This window comes from Acanthisitta chloris, unplaced genomic scaffold (genome assembly GCF_000695815.1).
Source record: "Acanthisitta chloris isolate BGI_N310 unplaced genomic scaffold, ASM69581v1 scaffold2082, whole genome shotgun sequence".
Lineage (NCBI taxonomy): Eukaryota > Metazoa > Chordata > Aves > Passeriformes > Acanthisittidae > Acanthisitta > Acanthisitta chloris.
In genome coordinates, this window is record NW_008662036.1 from 108,605 (window position 1) to 124,882 (window position 16,278).

The window sequence follows — 16,278 nt, forward strand, 5'->3', positions numbered from 1 at the left end:
AAAAACAAGTGATGCACAATATAGTTGCTCTGCACCTACTGAGCGATGGCCAAACCATCCCCAAGTAGCAATTGGCCCCTCCCAGTCAACTGCCCACAGTTTATATACTGAGCATGATGTTCTATGGTGTAGAATACACCTTTAATCAGTTCAGATAATCTCTCCTGGCCTTGACCTCTCAAAGCTTCTTGTACACCTTGTCACTGGCAGAGAATGAGACACTGAAAAGTGCTACTGAGCAACAATTAAAACATCAGTGTGATATTCTTATCTTGAATCGAAAACACAACACCATACCAGCTACTAGGGAGAAAAAGTAACTCTATCCCAGCTGAAACCAGGACAGAAGTCTATCTAATCTTTCCTCTCACAGAAACTCAGATGATCATATGGTGTAGAGGTAGGAATCTGAGCAGGTCAGACTACAGAAATTTAGAGAGAATGGTTCACATGGATATATTTCACCTCAAGCAAGTTTCACCGTTCTCTGTCTCCAAGGTGGAAGAGATGGTTGCTCCTCTTGCACTCCTCTTCATGACCCAGGGGATATTGCTGATCACCCAGCTGAGCAATGGTTGGTGCTGCACAGACTGTGAGTAGAACATATCCATGAGACTGTCCTCTGTGGTGGAGCGTAATGTGCTTCTCATTAAGGATAGTTGTGCTAAGTTACCTTCTTGCTTAGATGTTAGGAACTGCAGTGATAGGACAAGGAGTAACAGATTCAAATTGAAGGAGGGGAAATTTAGGCTAGATATTAGGAAAAAGATTTTTACTGTGAGGGCAGTGAGACACTGGAACACGTTGCCCGGGGAGGTAGTAGAAGCCCCAACCCTGGCAGTGTTCAAAGCCAGGTTGGATGAGGCCTTGAACAACCTGGACTAGTGAGGAGGTGTCCCTGCCCATGGCACTGGGGGTTGAGATAAGGTCCATTCCAACCCCTAAAATTCTATGATTCTATGATTCTATGTGCTAGGTAGTAACCTCTGCACCCAAAAATCTGGGAATCAGTCCTGCACCTTACTGACCCTGTTACATGATGCTTGCAATAGAGGTGCCAGACTCACCTATTAGAAATTTCATGATGGATCAGTGGAAAAGAGAACTGAATTGGATGAACAGCATGAATTTCACTGAGGGATGGTGTTCAGTGACAGAAAGAGATTTTGCCGAGACTATAATGGTAAATTTACTATGTAAAGTTTTAACAGAGATTAATCATTAAGTTTTCTTCTTTTTCTTTCTGTGCTGCTTTGGGCTGAAGTAGATTTAACTTTCTTCACAGTGGCTAGTATGAGGCTGTGTTTAGGATTTGTGCAGAACACAGAGTTAATAATGTATAGATGTTTTTGTTATTGCTGAGCAAAGCTTACACAGAGCCAAGACCTTTGCTCTTTTTTGTACACTGAAAAGGAACTTGGGGTTGTGTGGGAGACTGGGAGGAGACACAGTCGAGACAGGTAACCTAAATTGACCAGAGGGATATTCCATACCATATGACATCGTGCTCAAAACATAAGGTGGGAGGAAGAAGGAGGAAGAGGGGACATCTGGAGTGATGGCGTTTGTCTTGAAACACAAAAGGAGGTTGGAGTCAGGTGGGGGTTGGTCTCTTCTCCCAGGCAACCAGCAGCAGGACAAGAGGGCACAGACTCAAGCTCTGCCAGGGAAGGTTTAGGTTGGACATTAGGAAGACATGTTTTATGGAGAGAGTGATCAGGCATTGGAATGTGCTGCCTGGGGAGGTGGTGGATTCACCATCCCTGGAGGTTTTCAAGCTGAAACTGGATGTGGCACCCACAACTTTAGGGTTAGACTCAATGATCTTTGAGGTCTCTTCCAACTCAGTTGATTCTATGATTCTATGATTCTTCTCAAGGAACCATTACGTGTGATGGGGCCCTGCTCTCTTGGAGATGGCTGAACACCTCCAGCCCATGGGAAACAGTGTATTAATTCCTTGTTTAGCTTTGCTTGTGTGTGCAGCTTTAGCTTTCTCTATTAAACTGTCTTTATCTCAACCCATGAGCTTTTCTAGCTTTTATCCTTCTGATTCTCTCCCTCATCCCATTGGTGGGGGAGTGTGTGAGAGGCTGTGTGATTCTTGGTAGCTAGCTGGGGTTAAACCACTACACCTTCACATCTTTAAGTACCTGAAAAAAGTATCCTTTGCTAAAACACAGACTATCTTATTCCAGCTGTCCTTTCTAGATTTTGTTGAAATCTGTCTTGATACTGAGGCATATCTGCCCTTTCTGGTTGTTCTTGTGATATTCTTTCCTTCAGAGGACTCTTGTAGAATCAGGGTTTTGATGGGGCTGAAGTGTAAGGTTGTCTCTCTGGTTTAAAGGGAAATTTGTTGAGAGTAGTGCTGTGCAGGTAAGAATTTTTAAGTACAAAGGGCAGACAGTTCCTTACTGACTTACCTGTCAGTGCAAATATCTTCCAGTACTGCTACTCAAAATGAAAAAAAGTAACTCCTAACCCAAGCAATAACCAGCTGGGGTTGCAAGTGTCTAACATACCTAAGTCAGTGCCAGGATCCTCCAGCTTGGAGGAGTCACATCATTTTTCCTCATCATGGACACTCCTATCTTTGCAGGCATAAATGGATCAGCCATCGAACACTTCTCCTGTGTGATTTATAACATTTCCCTCATGAACTGCACTTGGCAGGCAGGCAGGAAGGCTCCAGCAGATACACAGTACTTTCTCTACTGGCAGAATTCAAGGTAAGTATTTCTGCTGGAGTCAGGGAAGTCTGAATTCTCATTCAACACATCACACTTCCTATGTTTAACTAAAATACCTTGCTGCATACAGAGAGGACAAGGAGATGGAATGTGAGCTTTACATTAAAGATGAAAATGGCAGAAACATGGGATGTAGATTCCAAAATGTGAGGATTGAGATTGAAAAAGCTTATTTCCTGGTGAACGGGTCTAGCAAGGACTTCCTGATCCAGTTCCATGATGAGTACATTGACCTTTATAAAATTGGTAAGTAAATAATTTCTTTCAGCTTTATTTTTATTATTGCATAAGAATATTTAGCATTAGAATATTTCCCAGAGAAGGAACCTTGTACCCTATGTCACCTAGAGCTGAAAGTAAGAGACTGTTGCCTCTTCAAGAAAGCCTATTCCCCAAGCAGAAGAGCAATAGGGAAATAAAGCAAGAAAGCTCCACAGCTGCAGTCTGCCTCAAATTCTGTAGCAATCTACCCTTATCTGTTTTAGTTTTTTTCTACAGGGAGGTCCACAAGACTTAAGATACTCTACTTCCCCCTGCTGTCACCTCAATGATGCTCAAATACCTTTCAACAGAAGAGTATTTTCAGAAGTTTATCTGAGCACTTATTTCTGCTTTTCATAGCCAGTGGGGACAGCATATACATGTTGAGAAATACATTTAGTGCAGGTAGCTTGGTGTGCAGTGGCAGTGCAAGCTGCAGGTTGAGCTCTGTAGAGCAAGAGCCTGAGGCTGAGGCAAGAGGCCATGAACTTCCAACCCTTTGCATGGCAAAGGACATGGGGACCTGTGGCCCAGCCAGGTAACCAGACACAGCGGGGGCCAAGGACCCCCAGACTTTCCTGGGCATAGACTGTAAGGGTATTAAAGCCTATAAAGTTCAGGATCCCTCCTTGGAGGCACCAGGTCAAGCTGTTACTCTGTTGTTTTGTTATTTACTCATTGCACCATGATTAAATTAAATTCAGTCTGAGATTCTGATATGGGAAACCTGCGTTTGACCCCATAAGGAAACCTGGTCTGACTGTGTGAGTGTGAGGTGTGTAGCTCCAAAGGGGCTTTGGTGTCAGCTCAGGTGATGCCAGAGTGACTGCCAGAATGGCTCCTGGATGGCTGGACAGGGAAGTTTCCTTAACACACTGACACCACACCCCAATTAAAGAAATTAATACATGTACAACATACCTTCCACGTGTGGTGCTCTCCTTGAAAGCATTCTGTGCAATTACTTTTACTGTGGGAAGTTTGTTGGCAACGTCACATTGGTTTAGGTATTGTCTTCAAAAAATGGACAAAAAGGCTTCATTCTCTAAGAAGATATTGAGTTGCAATAACATTCATGGCAGATGAAAAAAGACTTCTTTGACCAAGTATTCCATCACAAATAAGTCTGGCCTGTCCCTGAAGATTTATGCAAAGAAGTAGTCTAGCTGACACTAAGATTTCCTCTATCAGCTTTTCGTCACCCTTTCTGCCATGAGTGACTGTCTTTTGCTGTTCCAATAATCAAGTCCTTGGCAATGATCAAAATATAAAGGTCCTCATATTTTTTCTTACATGTGTGAGGTTAGGGGAGATATATGAAGTTGGTTATATTCTTAAAACTGAAGTGTCTTTCTTAAATTTCTACAGCTATTTCATTTGCAAGGGGAGAATAAACTGCATAGTTCACAATACCAAGAAAGCAACACCTTCGGGTTACAGAAACATCATGTGAGGAGGCTTAAAGAAAAAAACCAAAACTTTTGAATTTCTTACCTTAGGTTTAGTAGCAGCTATTTCATCTGCAGTAATAAACATCCTTACAAAAGAAGACATGACTCTACCTTACTCATCTAGAAAAGTAAACAGAGGGAGGTTGTACCTTTGTATGTTCCTACATGATGTACCCTGGCTTAGTCCGTTTTTTTTCCGGTCCTGTGGACTTGATTTAGAAAACTTTGGTCTTTCAACTATTTCGAAGGTCCTAAGAAAAATAGATACAAATGAGTATTGTTCTACATAGAGGTGTCACTTGCAATTGTACTCTCTTTTACCAAAGCAAAAAGAGATCAAGTGATTTTAATTATTTGAATTCTTGGTTATATCATTTCAGAAAAGCTCATGCCTCCATCAAATATCACTGTCAAGTGTGATGAAATTAAAAATGATTGCATAATTAAATGGCAACGACCCCAAATAAGTCACTCTAACAATGACAAGTGTTTCAAATATGAAATCAATATAAAGTATAAGGTAAGAGGAATTTTTTTTTTCATCCCTCCTTCCTTGAGTGAGATATTGCTGGAGATAGACTGGGATGGTCCCAGAGGGAAAGCATGGTTAATCAAAACGAACATATCACAGCTCTGGCTGTCACAACACTCAGAAAAGACACTTCTTTCACTATGACCTGTTAGAGTTGCCCTGGATTGGAGTCCTTCCAGTGGTGACTGCATCTCTGTGAAAGGTCAGAGTGATGCTGAGAAAAGGCTGGAAAAGAACTCCTCACAGACTTGTATCTCTGAGTAGCAGGTATTAGTTTATTCAGTGCTGGGCACAAGGGGGATTGCTCCACCAAACTTGTGCAACCAGGGACAAAAACTTCACAGTTTATATACATTAAATGCTCATACATATTCATTAGTTCTAAGAATGGGTGGTTATTATTATAATTAGTTCTTGGAAATCCTTATCATATACTCCTTCTCCGTCTCCTCCCTCCTGGCATCAGTCCCATGGTCCCGGTGGTCATTCAGTGGTCGTGAAGATGAAGCGCCTCCTCTTCCTCAGTACCCTTTGGACACCCTTATTGTGCAACCATTTACCCCTTTGTACAGTCTTGCATTCTTTACTGACCTTGCCTCTATCTTGTACACTTTGTTTCTTCATTCCACACCTTATGCTCTTAGTTTTCCCCCTACTGCCAAGGTTTGAGTCTAATTAGTTCTACTGCCTTATAGATAAGGTGCATCGTTTTGCCAACCAAGCCAAAACAACACCATTAGTGAAACTTCTTATCTATACTATGAAATCCTTGCTATTTTGCTAATTAAGCTGAAATAGTGCTATTAGTAAAATTATTCTTTAACTGTTCAATTCCTCCCTTCAATCTACTTCTCTGTATCAAGAGTTGTGCTTTAAGCAGGGAAAAGAGACATGTGCATCCATTTAACAAGTTTGAGTTGATGGAGGTGTATGAAATTTCTCCCACTATGAAATGCAAATAGCTTATCCAGATATAAGCAATATGTCTAGTTGTCCCTAAGTTTAAGTTTTATAATGTTAAATAAAAGGAAAACAAATGTGAGAGAAAGCAGAAAGGGAGTGTGATTAAGCCCAGGTTACCAGGGGAATGATTTAAGCTACTGAAAGTCAAGACCTGCACTTTGCAAACCTGTTTGCAGCGCCAGGGAAGGAATGAGATCGGTGTGTTCCACTGCAAGAGCAGATGCAAACCACTGTAACTGTGGTAGAACTGCTCCGAGAGACCACAGGGTGGCATACAGTAACTACAAAGAAAACGCCTGCCTGGACTACAACTATATTTGGCCACTTAGTGGCTGATTGAAGGCATTCCCTAGATTTCTGAAATTCAGAAACTCTTAGTCTGGATTGGGCTTGTTATGTCATACATAAATTTTCTTGTAAACCCAACTAACTGCTACCAAATTGCATTACTGCTCCCAATCACTTGACTGTTGCAGCAAAGAAAGCTTATAGAATAGTCCTTGTGACACTGGAATAAAAGTCTATTGCAGCAAAACAATACATACATCTTAATATGCTTAATATTCCTTTTATAAAGAACAATGTTTTCACACCTTGCCTGAATTTCCTAGCTTTTTTAAATAATCATTAGCAGTTTTCATGTTACTTATTATGTCAAGGTCCTGTATTGCAAAATTTATTGCTTTAGCACTGCCAGGTACAAACTTGTATTATTTTGACCAATACACTCTGGCCCACAGATATTGTATTACAGTCAGCCTTTAAACCTTATTTTCATAATTGGAAGTGTCTTGAATTGGGGAAAGAAACCCACACAAAAACCAAATAGCAAACAAAAAAACACCATGAGTAACATAATTTCAATCACACTTTTCTCTGTCTGAAAACATGTTTCTTCTTTAGCAATTTTTTATGTTGAAGCTTTATAGATCAGGATGTCTGGAAAACCTGAAGGCAATCCTTACCAATGGAAACTGAGCTAAAAAGGCACCCAATATCTCCACCTTCCCCATGTCCTTTGTCACTAGGTTCCCCCAACTCAGTGAGTAGCAGCCCTGCTTCCTTTTTAACCTCCTTTTTGCTGACAATGAACTCATAAAAACCTTGCTTGTTTTTACCTCCCTCACTACTCTCAACTCCAGCTGAGCTTTGGCTTTTCTTACTTCATTCCTGCATGTGCAAATGATGTCTTTGTATTCCTCCCAAATCCCTTCTTCTACCTTTTGTATAATTCCTTTTTGCCTCTGAGCTCAGACTCAAGCTCCATGTCCTGCCATGGTCACCTGGCACACATGCTTGATTATCTGCACACCACAATGGACCATTCAGTTGTATTCAGAGAAGGACTGTGAAACTGGTCTGAAGCAGCTGAGGGAGCAGGGTGTGTGTGATCATCCTGGAGAAAAGTAGGCTCAAGGGAGACCTTAATGCTCTCTACATTTTCCTGAAAAAAAAGATGGTAGGAAGTTGGGAGTTGGCCTTTTCTTCCAAGGAGCAAGGGATAGGACAAGAGGAAATGGCCTTAGGTTGCACTAGGGGAGGTTTATATTGGATGTTAGGAAAAAATTTCTTCACTGAAAGGACATTTGAGCAAGCTGTTCAGGGAAGTGATGAAATCACCATCCCTGGAAGTGCTCAAAAAACATGTGGCTGTGTGTTTGGTCCAGGTGGCTGCACCAGACTGGCCTCTGCAAGTTGCAATGCCCTCCTGGACTTCAGTAGGGTCAGATACACCAACACAATGCACACAGTAACAGTCAGAAGGCTCTTTTTATCTCAGTGTCCCATCAGGGGTCCCCCAGTAGTTTCCTGAGCAAGGTAAGGAGCAAGCAGGGAGATCCCTGGCTCTGTGGAGTGACAGCCAATGGCAGAGAACAATGTGTGTGAGTTTATGAGATAACACAGGAGCACCAAGTGTAATGCCCACATGAATAACCTTGGGAGCTATCACATGGAAAGTGCACAGCTGAAGAGGGTAGAGCCCATAATACACAACATGTTTTGAGAAAATCCAGCCAAAGGCAACATATGTAATAATATATTGCAATGTAGAATAGTGAGCTTAATGAAGCATAAAGGGTTTTGTTATAAACAATATCTGGGTTATCACCGTACAGAGCTCCATCACTTATCTCCTTGCCATTCTTAGGCATTTAACTATAAAATTTGGCACTTGTGGACATGGCAGTACTGGGTTAATGGTTGTACCCAATGATTGTAGAGGACTTTTCCAAGTTAAACAGTTCTATGATTCCTGTGCTCTGAAGAGGCTGTCCTAGTAGATCAACCAGTGACTTGCCCTCCAGGGCACTTTCCCTTGAACATCAAGGCCTGTTGGCTGTGAGATTTCCTCTAACTACCTGAAGAGGGTCTCATCTCCTTCCTTTTCTTGATCAAGAGATCTGGAACAAACACCTACTACATTAACACCTGTGTTGCTCTGTCCTGTGATACCTACTTACAAGCTCTCTTATTGGCTCATCATTCATCCCATGACAGAGCTCTATGTATACAAGGCACTTCTTTATACACAGCAGAAGGACCTTGTTGCCAAGTCTGTTTGCAAGGACTCCCCTTGGTAAGACTCATCCCATGTCTGCTCAGTATCCTCTGTTTCTCAAAGAGAATCCCAAGGCTGTAGAAGTCTAAGACTTGCCTGTGACACTAATCACTCAGCCAGATGTTGACCTGCTGGATGACTGCAATTCTACCCAAGTCTTTCCCTCTCACTGGAAGGACCAAGGAAATGCCATCTGGACTTCCTGCCCTTTACCATTCCCCCAGCGCTCTGCAATCACCCTTGAAACCATTACCCCTACCCCACCAATCACTGGTGCCCACACTGAAGAGCAGGAAAGGGTTCAATGGCCAGACAAGTCTGGCAGTCCTTTGGCAGCATCCTGGATCTTGGCCCTTGGCAAGCAACAGACCTCCATCAGGTCAGGTCAATAGATTGGTGGCATCATTCCCTGCAGAGAGGAGTTTCTTTTAACTATCAGACACATTTTCTCCTTTATGTTTTTTAATTATGCTACCTCTCTGCTTCCAAAATTTGCAAAAGACCAGCTGTCCTTCTGGAATTCCACTTTTGGAAGTCTTCCATGACCTCAGGGTTTTAATTTCTCATTTATTATTTTAATATAAACACACCAAAAAAAGTGAGACCATTGTACTTTGTCCTAGATTGATCCCTGTGCTTAAGCTAGCTTGTTTACAGATACTACAAGCTGTCCTGGACAACAGCTTTTGCCTTGTAGAATCATAGTAGGGTGAGGGTTGGAAGGGACCTTAAAAATCATTTAGTTCCAACCTCAACATGAGCAGGGACACCTTCCACTAGACCGGGTGGCTCAGAGCCCCATCCAGCCTGGTGTTAAATGCTTTCAGGGATGGGGAGTCCACAATATCACTGGGCAACCTGTTCCGGTGTCTCACCACCCTCCAAGAAAATAATTTTGTCCTAATATCCAATCCAAACCTGCCCTCTCATCTAAAGACCATTCCCCCTGCCCTATCACTACAAGCCCTTGTGAAATGTCCCTCTCCAGCTCTCCAGTAGCTCTTTTAGGTACTGGGAGGCTGCTCTAAGTTCTCCCTGGAGCCTTCTCTTCTCCAGGCTAAACAGCCACATGTTCAGGTTCCACATAAGCATGCACGAAATTATTTGATAAAATAAGCTTGGATTAATTTAATTTTTAAATGTAGTATTGTAAAATAATTACAAAAATATGTAGCTGACAGGCTAAAGGAGATGATATAGTCTGCAGTCATTAGGTGTGTGTGGTCACTACATTACATGGTAATCAGTATGCTTATTCAGAAAAGATGAGAGAATTATATTCTACCTATCAAAATTTTATTCTATCTAATCTATCTGGGAATAGAATACAAAATATCTGGGAATCCATGTCAGTCCCAAATATTTTCATCTGAGATAAAAGAAAACAATAATAACATAGTACTTGCAATCATGTATGGTAACATTTATTGTAAAATTAAAACATTAGTTGTAGACTAAATATTTTCTTTCACTGATTTTTATCTTCCTTTTTCTTTGTTTTCCTGGTGTGTGTAAGAATAAAGTTACAGTTTTCATTCAAGTCTGGTTTGCTTGTGTTTCAGTTTAATCATCAATCTGAAAGGAAATTTGTATCTCAGCTGGATGGCAAGGAAAACAAATATTTTTTCCATGGCAGAATTAGTTACTATGTAAACTTGGCATAGTTGATGAATTAGATATTAGATACTAAATGTTATATAAATTACTAGTTCTTCTGAAGTGTCAAGTAGATAAGAAAGAGAATGTAGAAAAACAGGACAGTAGATAAAAGCTTCTTATTATTGAAACACAAAACAAGCAATGAATAAAATAAAGTTGATTGCTTTTTTTTTCTCAATTTACAGGATAACCCAGAAGGAAAATCCAAATATACTTCTATACAAGTGAGTCTGCTTGTTCTATTAATCAGCAATACATGCGAGTTTCATAATCAACTGTGAAAAGTAAATAATATGTAAATGCCTTTAAATCAGTATGTGTTCAGTGTCCTATGCTCTATGAGATCCTTCTTTACAGATTTCATGATGTGTCAAACTGCTGAATATGTCATTTGTTATACATTCTAGGCCAGACTTCCATTACTTTTCTGCAAGTATCTTGAAAAACCTTCCATTTTACATAGTATTGTCCACTGTCCCTTTCCAATATTTGGAACAGAATTTCAAGTTACACATCACTGACAACTGAGTAAAGAAAAAATAGCTCCTAGAAATGTAATTTTTATTATGGAAAGCATAGACCACCAAAGCCCTTTGGGATGGAGGTTGTGCTCCAGGTATGCTGCAGCTCTTGCCTTGCACATGCCACCTCTATGCTGAAATTCTCCAAGAGTGTTTCAGTAAATTCTAATAACACAAAACATTGCAGTCTTCTACTTATTTTACAGACTTGGCTGGAAAGTTGTGCTTTTCCTGAAAAGTCATAATGCAAAGACTGAGGCAGGTAAGGTGCACACAGACAGCTTATTCCTCAAATCATTCTGTTCTAGCAGTATTGAAATGAGGCTGTTCAAGATGTTTTTCTGCCTCTGTGCTGAGGGAAATGATCAATAAATCAAACTATATCACAAGATATCACAGGATATACTTTTACAGTGTAAAAGATTAACAGCTTCTGAACTAAAAAAGTTTACCGAGCATCAACTTATTTTTGAGATACACACTTGTGCACATATTTTGTACATAATAAACATGAATACACTTATTTTTTGTTCTGGGACAGCAGACTACTTCAACAAGCAATGCTCTCACAGCCTTTCAAAAATTTCACTGGTAAACAGCATATGCATATTATCAACACCTAAGCATGGAACAAAGAAAAGCAACTCAGTTTTGCTTTGTTTTTAGGAAGGGAGAAACAGTCACACATTTCCAAGATCCAATACAAGAAAGAAGTATCTCTTGAAAATGAGAGCAGCTGACAGTGCCTGCCTTGTGAGCTCAGCCTGGGGAGAGTGGAGTGCACCTGTTGAGTTTGGTAAGAGCAAAGCCATGCCCTGGTCTACTCTTCCCCCAGCAAAGTTTGCTGCACAGCTACAGACAAACAGATGTAGAAATGATTGGCAAACATTTTGCTTCACTCCACACAACACAGAAGAGTAGGAAGAGACTTACCTCTTAACATTCTCACATTAGAAATAGTAATTTAAAAGTTACACATTTGCAGCTGAAATGCATATCTGCTTACTGCAGGGGGTGGACAAACTGGCTCAATGTTAATCCCTCCCAGTAGATATTTCTGCTTAGATGCTAAATTATGGAGTTTGTTTTTCTACTAAATGAATCCTTTCAGTCTGACATTCACCAGTCAATCACAGCAGATGTTTGACACAACTGATGAACATGCAGTTCAACATGGCCAAGTACAACCCCTGGTATCAATACACAGGGGGTGTCCCTGCCCATGGCAGAGTACTTGGAACTAGATGATCTTTGAAGGTCGATTCCAACCCAAACTATTCTATGATTTTGTGATTCTATGATCTATTCCTCTTTATTAATCATAATAAAAATAATTTATGACTGTTTCTTTTTCAGGAAATGAAGAAATTATCTTTTCTTCAGTATGGATTTTACTTCTGGTAGCAGTTGTGACCCCCTTAGTGCCAATCATTGCAATTTTGTTCTGCAAAAGGTAAACTTAATGTATGCATTTATTTTATTTTGTATGGGGGTGTGAAACATCTGAAGTTCTTAAACAAATAAGGCAGAGGTGTCTCTGTAGTATAGGTAAAATATTTTCACTCCCAATGTGATAGAAATCAATCCAAATGAGTGACCCTGAGGCAAGGTGATGCCCAAATTCTCTCCCCAGGTGAAGGACATAACCCTTTCCAGGGCCAGTGTGTCCAGAAGAGCAGTTGCATGCAATTACTTAAACTAATATTACAGATGTTCTGAATATCTGCAGTGTAGACTGTCTACACCTCAGTTTTTTTGATTTCTTGAACTGATAAATTTATTGCAAACACACAAGTTGATTGTACTTACCAAGAAAAATTTTTCACTGTTCACTACAATTGTCCTAGCAAAGTGAAAGTATCTGAAAACACATAAACTCAGCAGAGTGCTTCTTGAAATAGACCTCTGTATGATGCACTTTGTAGAGAAATATACAGTAATTCAGAGAAAATACTGCTCTCCCAACTTTTTAAAATTTTTACACCTAGTTTTCACTATTTGTAGTGACTTAAATGCAGGATAAATTCCTTTTTCTTTTAAAGAAGAAAATAACTACTAGTAAATATTTTATCAAAAATGAACCTCTTACCATCCAAACTACTAATGTTTTCCTGCTGTGTGTTTGTTCTGTGCTGAGATTATGCATATTTTTCAGTTCCCTTCTAAAAGAGAATAGGAAGACAAGAGCTGATTCAAGGGTGCAATGGTTTTGGCACATTATGGTTATTTCATTTTTCCTTTCTACTTAATACCTTTTGATTTCCAGCACTGGCTGTTGGCAAGCTGCATTTCCACAAATTCCAGGGCCAAAAAATGCTTTTTTTGGACTGCCTGATACAAATCCAGAGGTATGTTCTCTTTCTATTTTATATTAAATGCATGAAATACACACAAAACTCTACTGCAGGAATTTGTAAATGATAAGGAACTTATCATAGAGGATAACTCTTCTTTTTGCCTTATTCTGAGGAACTGCAAAAGCAAATCAGCAGACCAGTTTGTTAAGGGAAGTCAAATGCAGAGTTTTTCCAGAATCACAGAATTTCTTCTGTTCTGGACTCACACATGCAGAGGCTGATGTTGGTAGATCCAGGCAGCAGGAAGGGCTGTGTGTTTTCTGAACACAAGGCAAGGCATACACAAGTACAATGACACAACAAAGCACAGTAGTGCAGCCAGCCACAAAGTCCAGCACAGGTGTCTCTACCAGCACCACAGCAGTCTCAGAGGGTCCCAGACATCACAGTCCTCCTGTGACTCTCCAGCTGACCAGGGCTGAAGTTTGCCAGTAAGATAAGCATATGTCCTCACCCTCTTCATTTCTAACAACCATAAATTTGCAGGTTCCTCATATTTGCTCCCTGTATCTGAGCCCTGTGTCCCCCTACCAAGTCACCACCTGTTACCTTGAATTTCTCCAGGTCCACATCTCTCCTACTTAGCCACTAGCAATGCAGGTTAGAGAAAGCAAGGTGACACACAAAATAGTTCAGAATAGGGTTTCTTGAGGACACAGGACAGACTGCATGGGTCACATTCAGCATTTGACCAGCAGCTCGCTTGTACCCTTTTCTTGTCCAGCACTTTATAATGTTATGTCCAGTAATTTCTCATGCTCTGTTCAGTTAGTGAAGCTTCAGACCAGCATGTACCCATCTACTTTCATAATTTAATGAAATCAATGCTTTTGTATTAATTCATAGAATCATTTAGCTTGGAAAAGACCTTTAATAGCATTGAGCCCAACCATTATCCCAATGCTGCCAAATTCACCACTAAACCATGTCCCCAGGAGCCACATCTACATGTCTTCTAAATACCTCCAGGAATGGTGACTCCACTTGGGCAGCCTGTTCCAATGCCTGGCAACACTTCTCAGTGAAGAAATGTTTCCCAGTATCTAAACTAAACCTCCTCTGGCACAACTTGAGGCCATTTCTGCTTGTCCTATCACTTGCTACTTGGGAGAAGAGACTGACTCCCACCTCACTACAGCTTCCTTTCAGGCAGTTGTGGAGGGTGAATTTGTTTGAGATTGAAACTCTGCATGGTGCATTGTATTAAGGTACACATTCTCTTTGTCCACTTCCAGGCCAGTAAAAAAATCATGTATCTGTCTAACAAAGTTGCTGAATTTTCACTGTTATATCCAGCTAAGGAAAGCTTTCCAGCTAATAAACAAAAAGTGAAATATTTCTATAAAATATGCAAAAACACTTGAAATACTCTCATAATTATGCATAAAAAGAGGCTAACTTAACCATATGTATAATACTGATGGAAGTTTTTATTTTCCTTTCAGCTGATGGAGAGCAAAATTCAGTCAATGACATATGAAAATGAAGATATAACATTAGTTGTTGACATAGCAAGATAACCAAGAAAAATGGAGGGATCTGAAAGTGCATTTCTTAGACATGTGTATATTCCTGTGGAAAGCCTGGAGTAATATACAGGCTTTCTTCACTTTCTTCCTTTTCTTGTAGAAAACAGAGAATGGTACTTCACATGCCATTTAAATGCCATTGTATTTGCTTCTAACCAACTTTTTGTGTAAGTTATCCTTATTGGATATCTTCCATTTTGTGAATATGATTGAGTTTTTTTCAGTCAAGAAGTTATAGTTACATTTTAATTTTTAAGGAAAATCAGTGGGTTTGTCTCATATTAAAAAGATCAAAAATAAATTTATTGAGACGACTACAATTTTTTTACAAATTCTGGTGCCTGAATGCCATTGTTCTACTGTCAAAAATGGACCAATTCATACTTGAAGTTACTTTGGAGCTCTAAAAGTTCACATGGGCAACAGGAAAAATGAGACTGGGATTGAAAACAGACTGACACATTGAGCAGTAGCCTGTAATTAATGGGGATCTCAAGGGACAGGAATATGTCTAAAACTCTAACTATTCTTAGTGCTTAAGGGTTTTACTTACAAGATAAGAGATCAGCCACTTACTTTCGTAGGTATCTAGGTCTTTATGTTCTTGCTGCTCACTTACCTTTTTGCTACTTTAATTTATTATTTTAATATTGAGTGCATGACTCAGTTAATCTCTGTTTCCTTTTGTTCAAATTGAGAGCTTTACTACTGAGCCAAACACAGAAGTTTTCAGACACACACGGTTGTTGATGAATGAATTGGTCATGAGTGATGCTCCTCAAGGATTAATGCATAGTGTTCAGTACTAGCAGTGACTTGGAGAGAGATCAGAAGCACAGCAACAAACTCTGTTTCACTGGCATATTTGATTTTTGGGCTTCTTTCTCTGAGAAAGAAGTGTATTCCAGCAAAAAAATCAGAATTTGAGCAGGTAATATCAGAGCACAGGCAAAACTTTCATCTTCAGGTAACATCTAATCTTATACAAGGCTCAGCCTTGTTCTAGAGTTATGCCAAAAGAGCCTCATTGTCTGACTCCCAGTTTGGAGGGTTGTTCAGTGAACTATCTCCTCATTCCTACATGAGGATGTAATGCTGGAAGCTCACCATGACATCTAAGGTGGTCTTAAGATGCAAAGAGGAAATGCTCAGCGATTTGCCCCCTTAACCAAATTACCCTTTGAGCACTTTCATTCACAAAAAAAAAAAGAACCTCTGAGTAGCCTCACTAGTTTTGATAACCTACATATTTGATGCTTCTTTTGGTCTGTGAGATTCAGATTTTAGGGGTCTGTAGCAGGATGCTCTGCCTGCAATGGGGTAAAACAACTCAAACAATGCCCTATTTGCAAAGCTATCAGAGCTGAATGGAGAAGGGGGTGTCATGCTGCTTCTGGTGTTGAATACTGCTGAAACCAGTCTGACCCATCAATCCCAAGGTTAAACATCCTGATAGTGAGGTGAAGATTTGGTAAACCTGGTAAAGCACCCAATAAAGGCATGAACAGCTGATACCACTAATAACTGATCTAGAGCTGCTGAGCTGACACAGCTGGCCTGGAGACATCTGACTGACAATCAATCACTATAAAAGTCTAGTCCCACTATTTAATGGAAGGGTCCTCTAACATATTCCTTCTTGGAGTGTGTGTGGAGATTCCTACCCTGTGCAGGGAAACTCCCCCCCTGGAT

The 16,278-nt window shown here is 40.2% G+C and overlaps 1 protein-coding gene across 1 annotated transcript; it reads left to right on the plus strand.

The window, feature by feature from the left end:
• Positions 1-507: 507 nt before the first annotated feature.
• LOC103798188 (granulocyte-macrophage colony-stimulating factor receptor subunit alpha-like) lies at positions 508-14,577 on the plus strand. The gene is made up of 10 exons (XM_009070436.1): positions 508-592; positions 1,050-1,196; positions 2,603-2,732; positions 2,824-2,999; positions 4,846-4,985; positions 10,365-10,403; positions 11,367-11,496; positions 12,057-12,153; positions 12,967-13,048; positions 14,503-14,577. Exons 1-10 carry the CDS (start codon positions 508-510, stop codon positions 14,575-14,577), a joined length of 1,101 nt encoding a protein of 366 aa, XP_009068684.1.
• Positions 14,578-16,278: the final 1,701 nt, after the last annotated feature.

Bases quoted from the DNA above. Each gene is read 5' to 3' on its own strand.
- LOC103798188 (XM_009070436.1), top strand. From the start codon at position 508: ATGGTTGCTCCTCTTGCACTCCTCTTCATGACCCAGGGGATATTGCTG. The intron at 3,000-4,845 runs GTAAGTAAATAA...ATATCATTTCAG, and splicing joins CATTGACCTTTATAAAATTG to AAAAGCTCATGCCTCCATCA. The intron at 10,404-11,366 runs GTGAGTCTGCTT...CTTTGTTTTTAG, and splicing joins CCAAATATACTTCTATACAA to GAAGGGAGAAACAGTCACAC.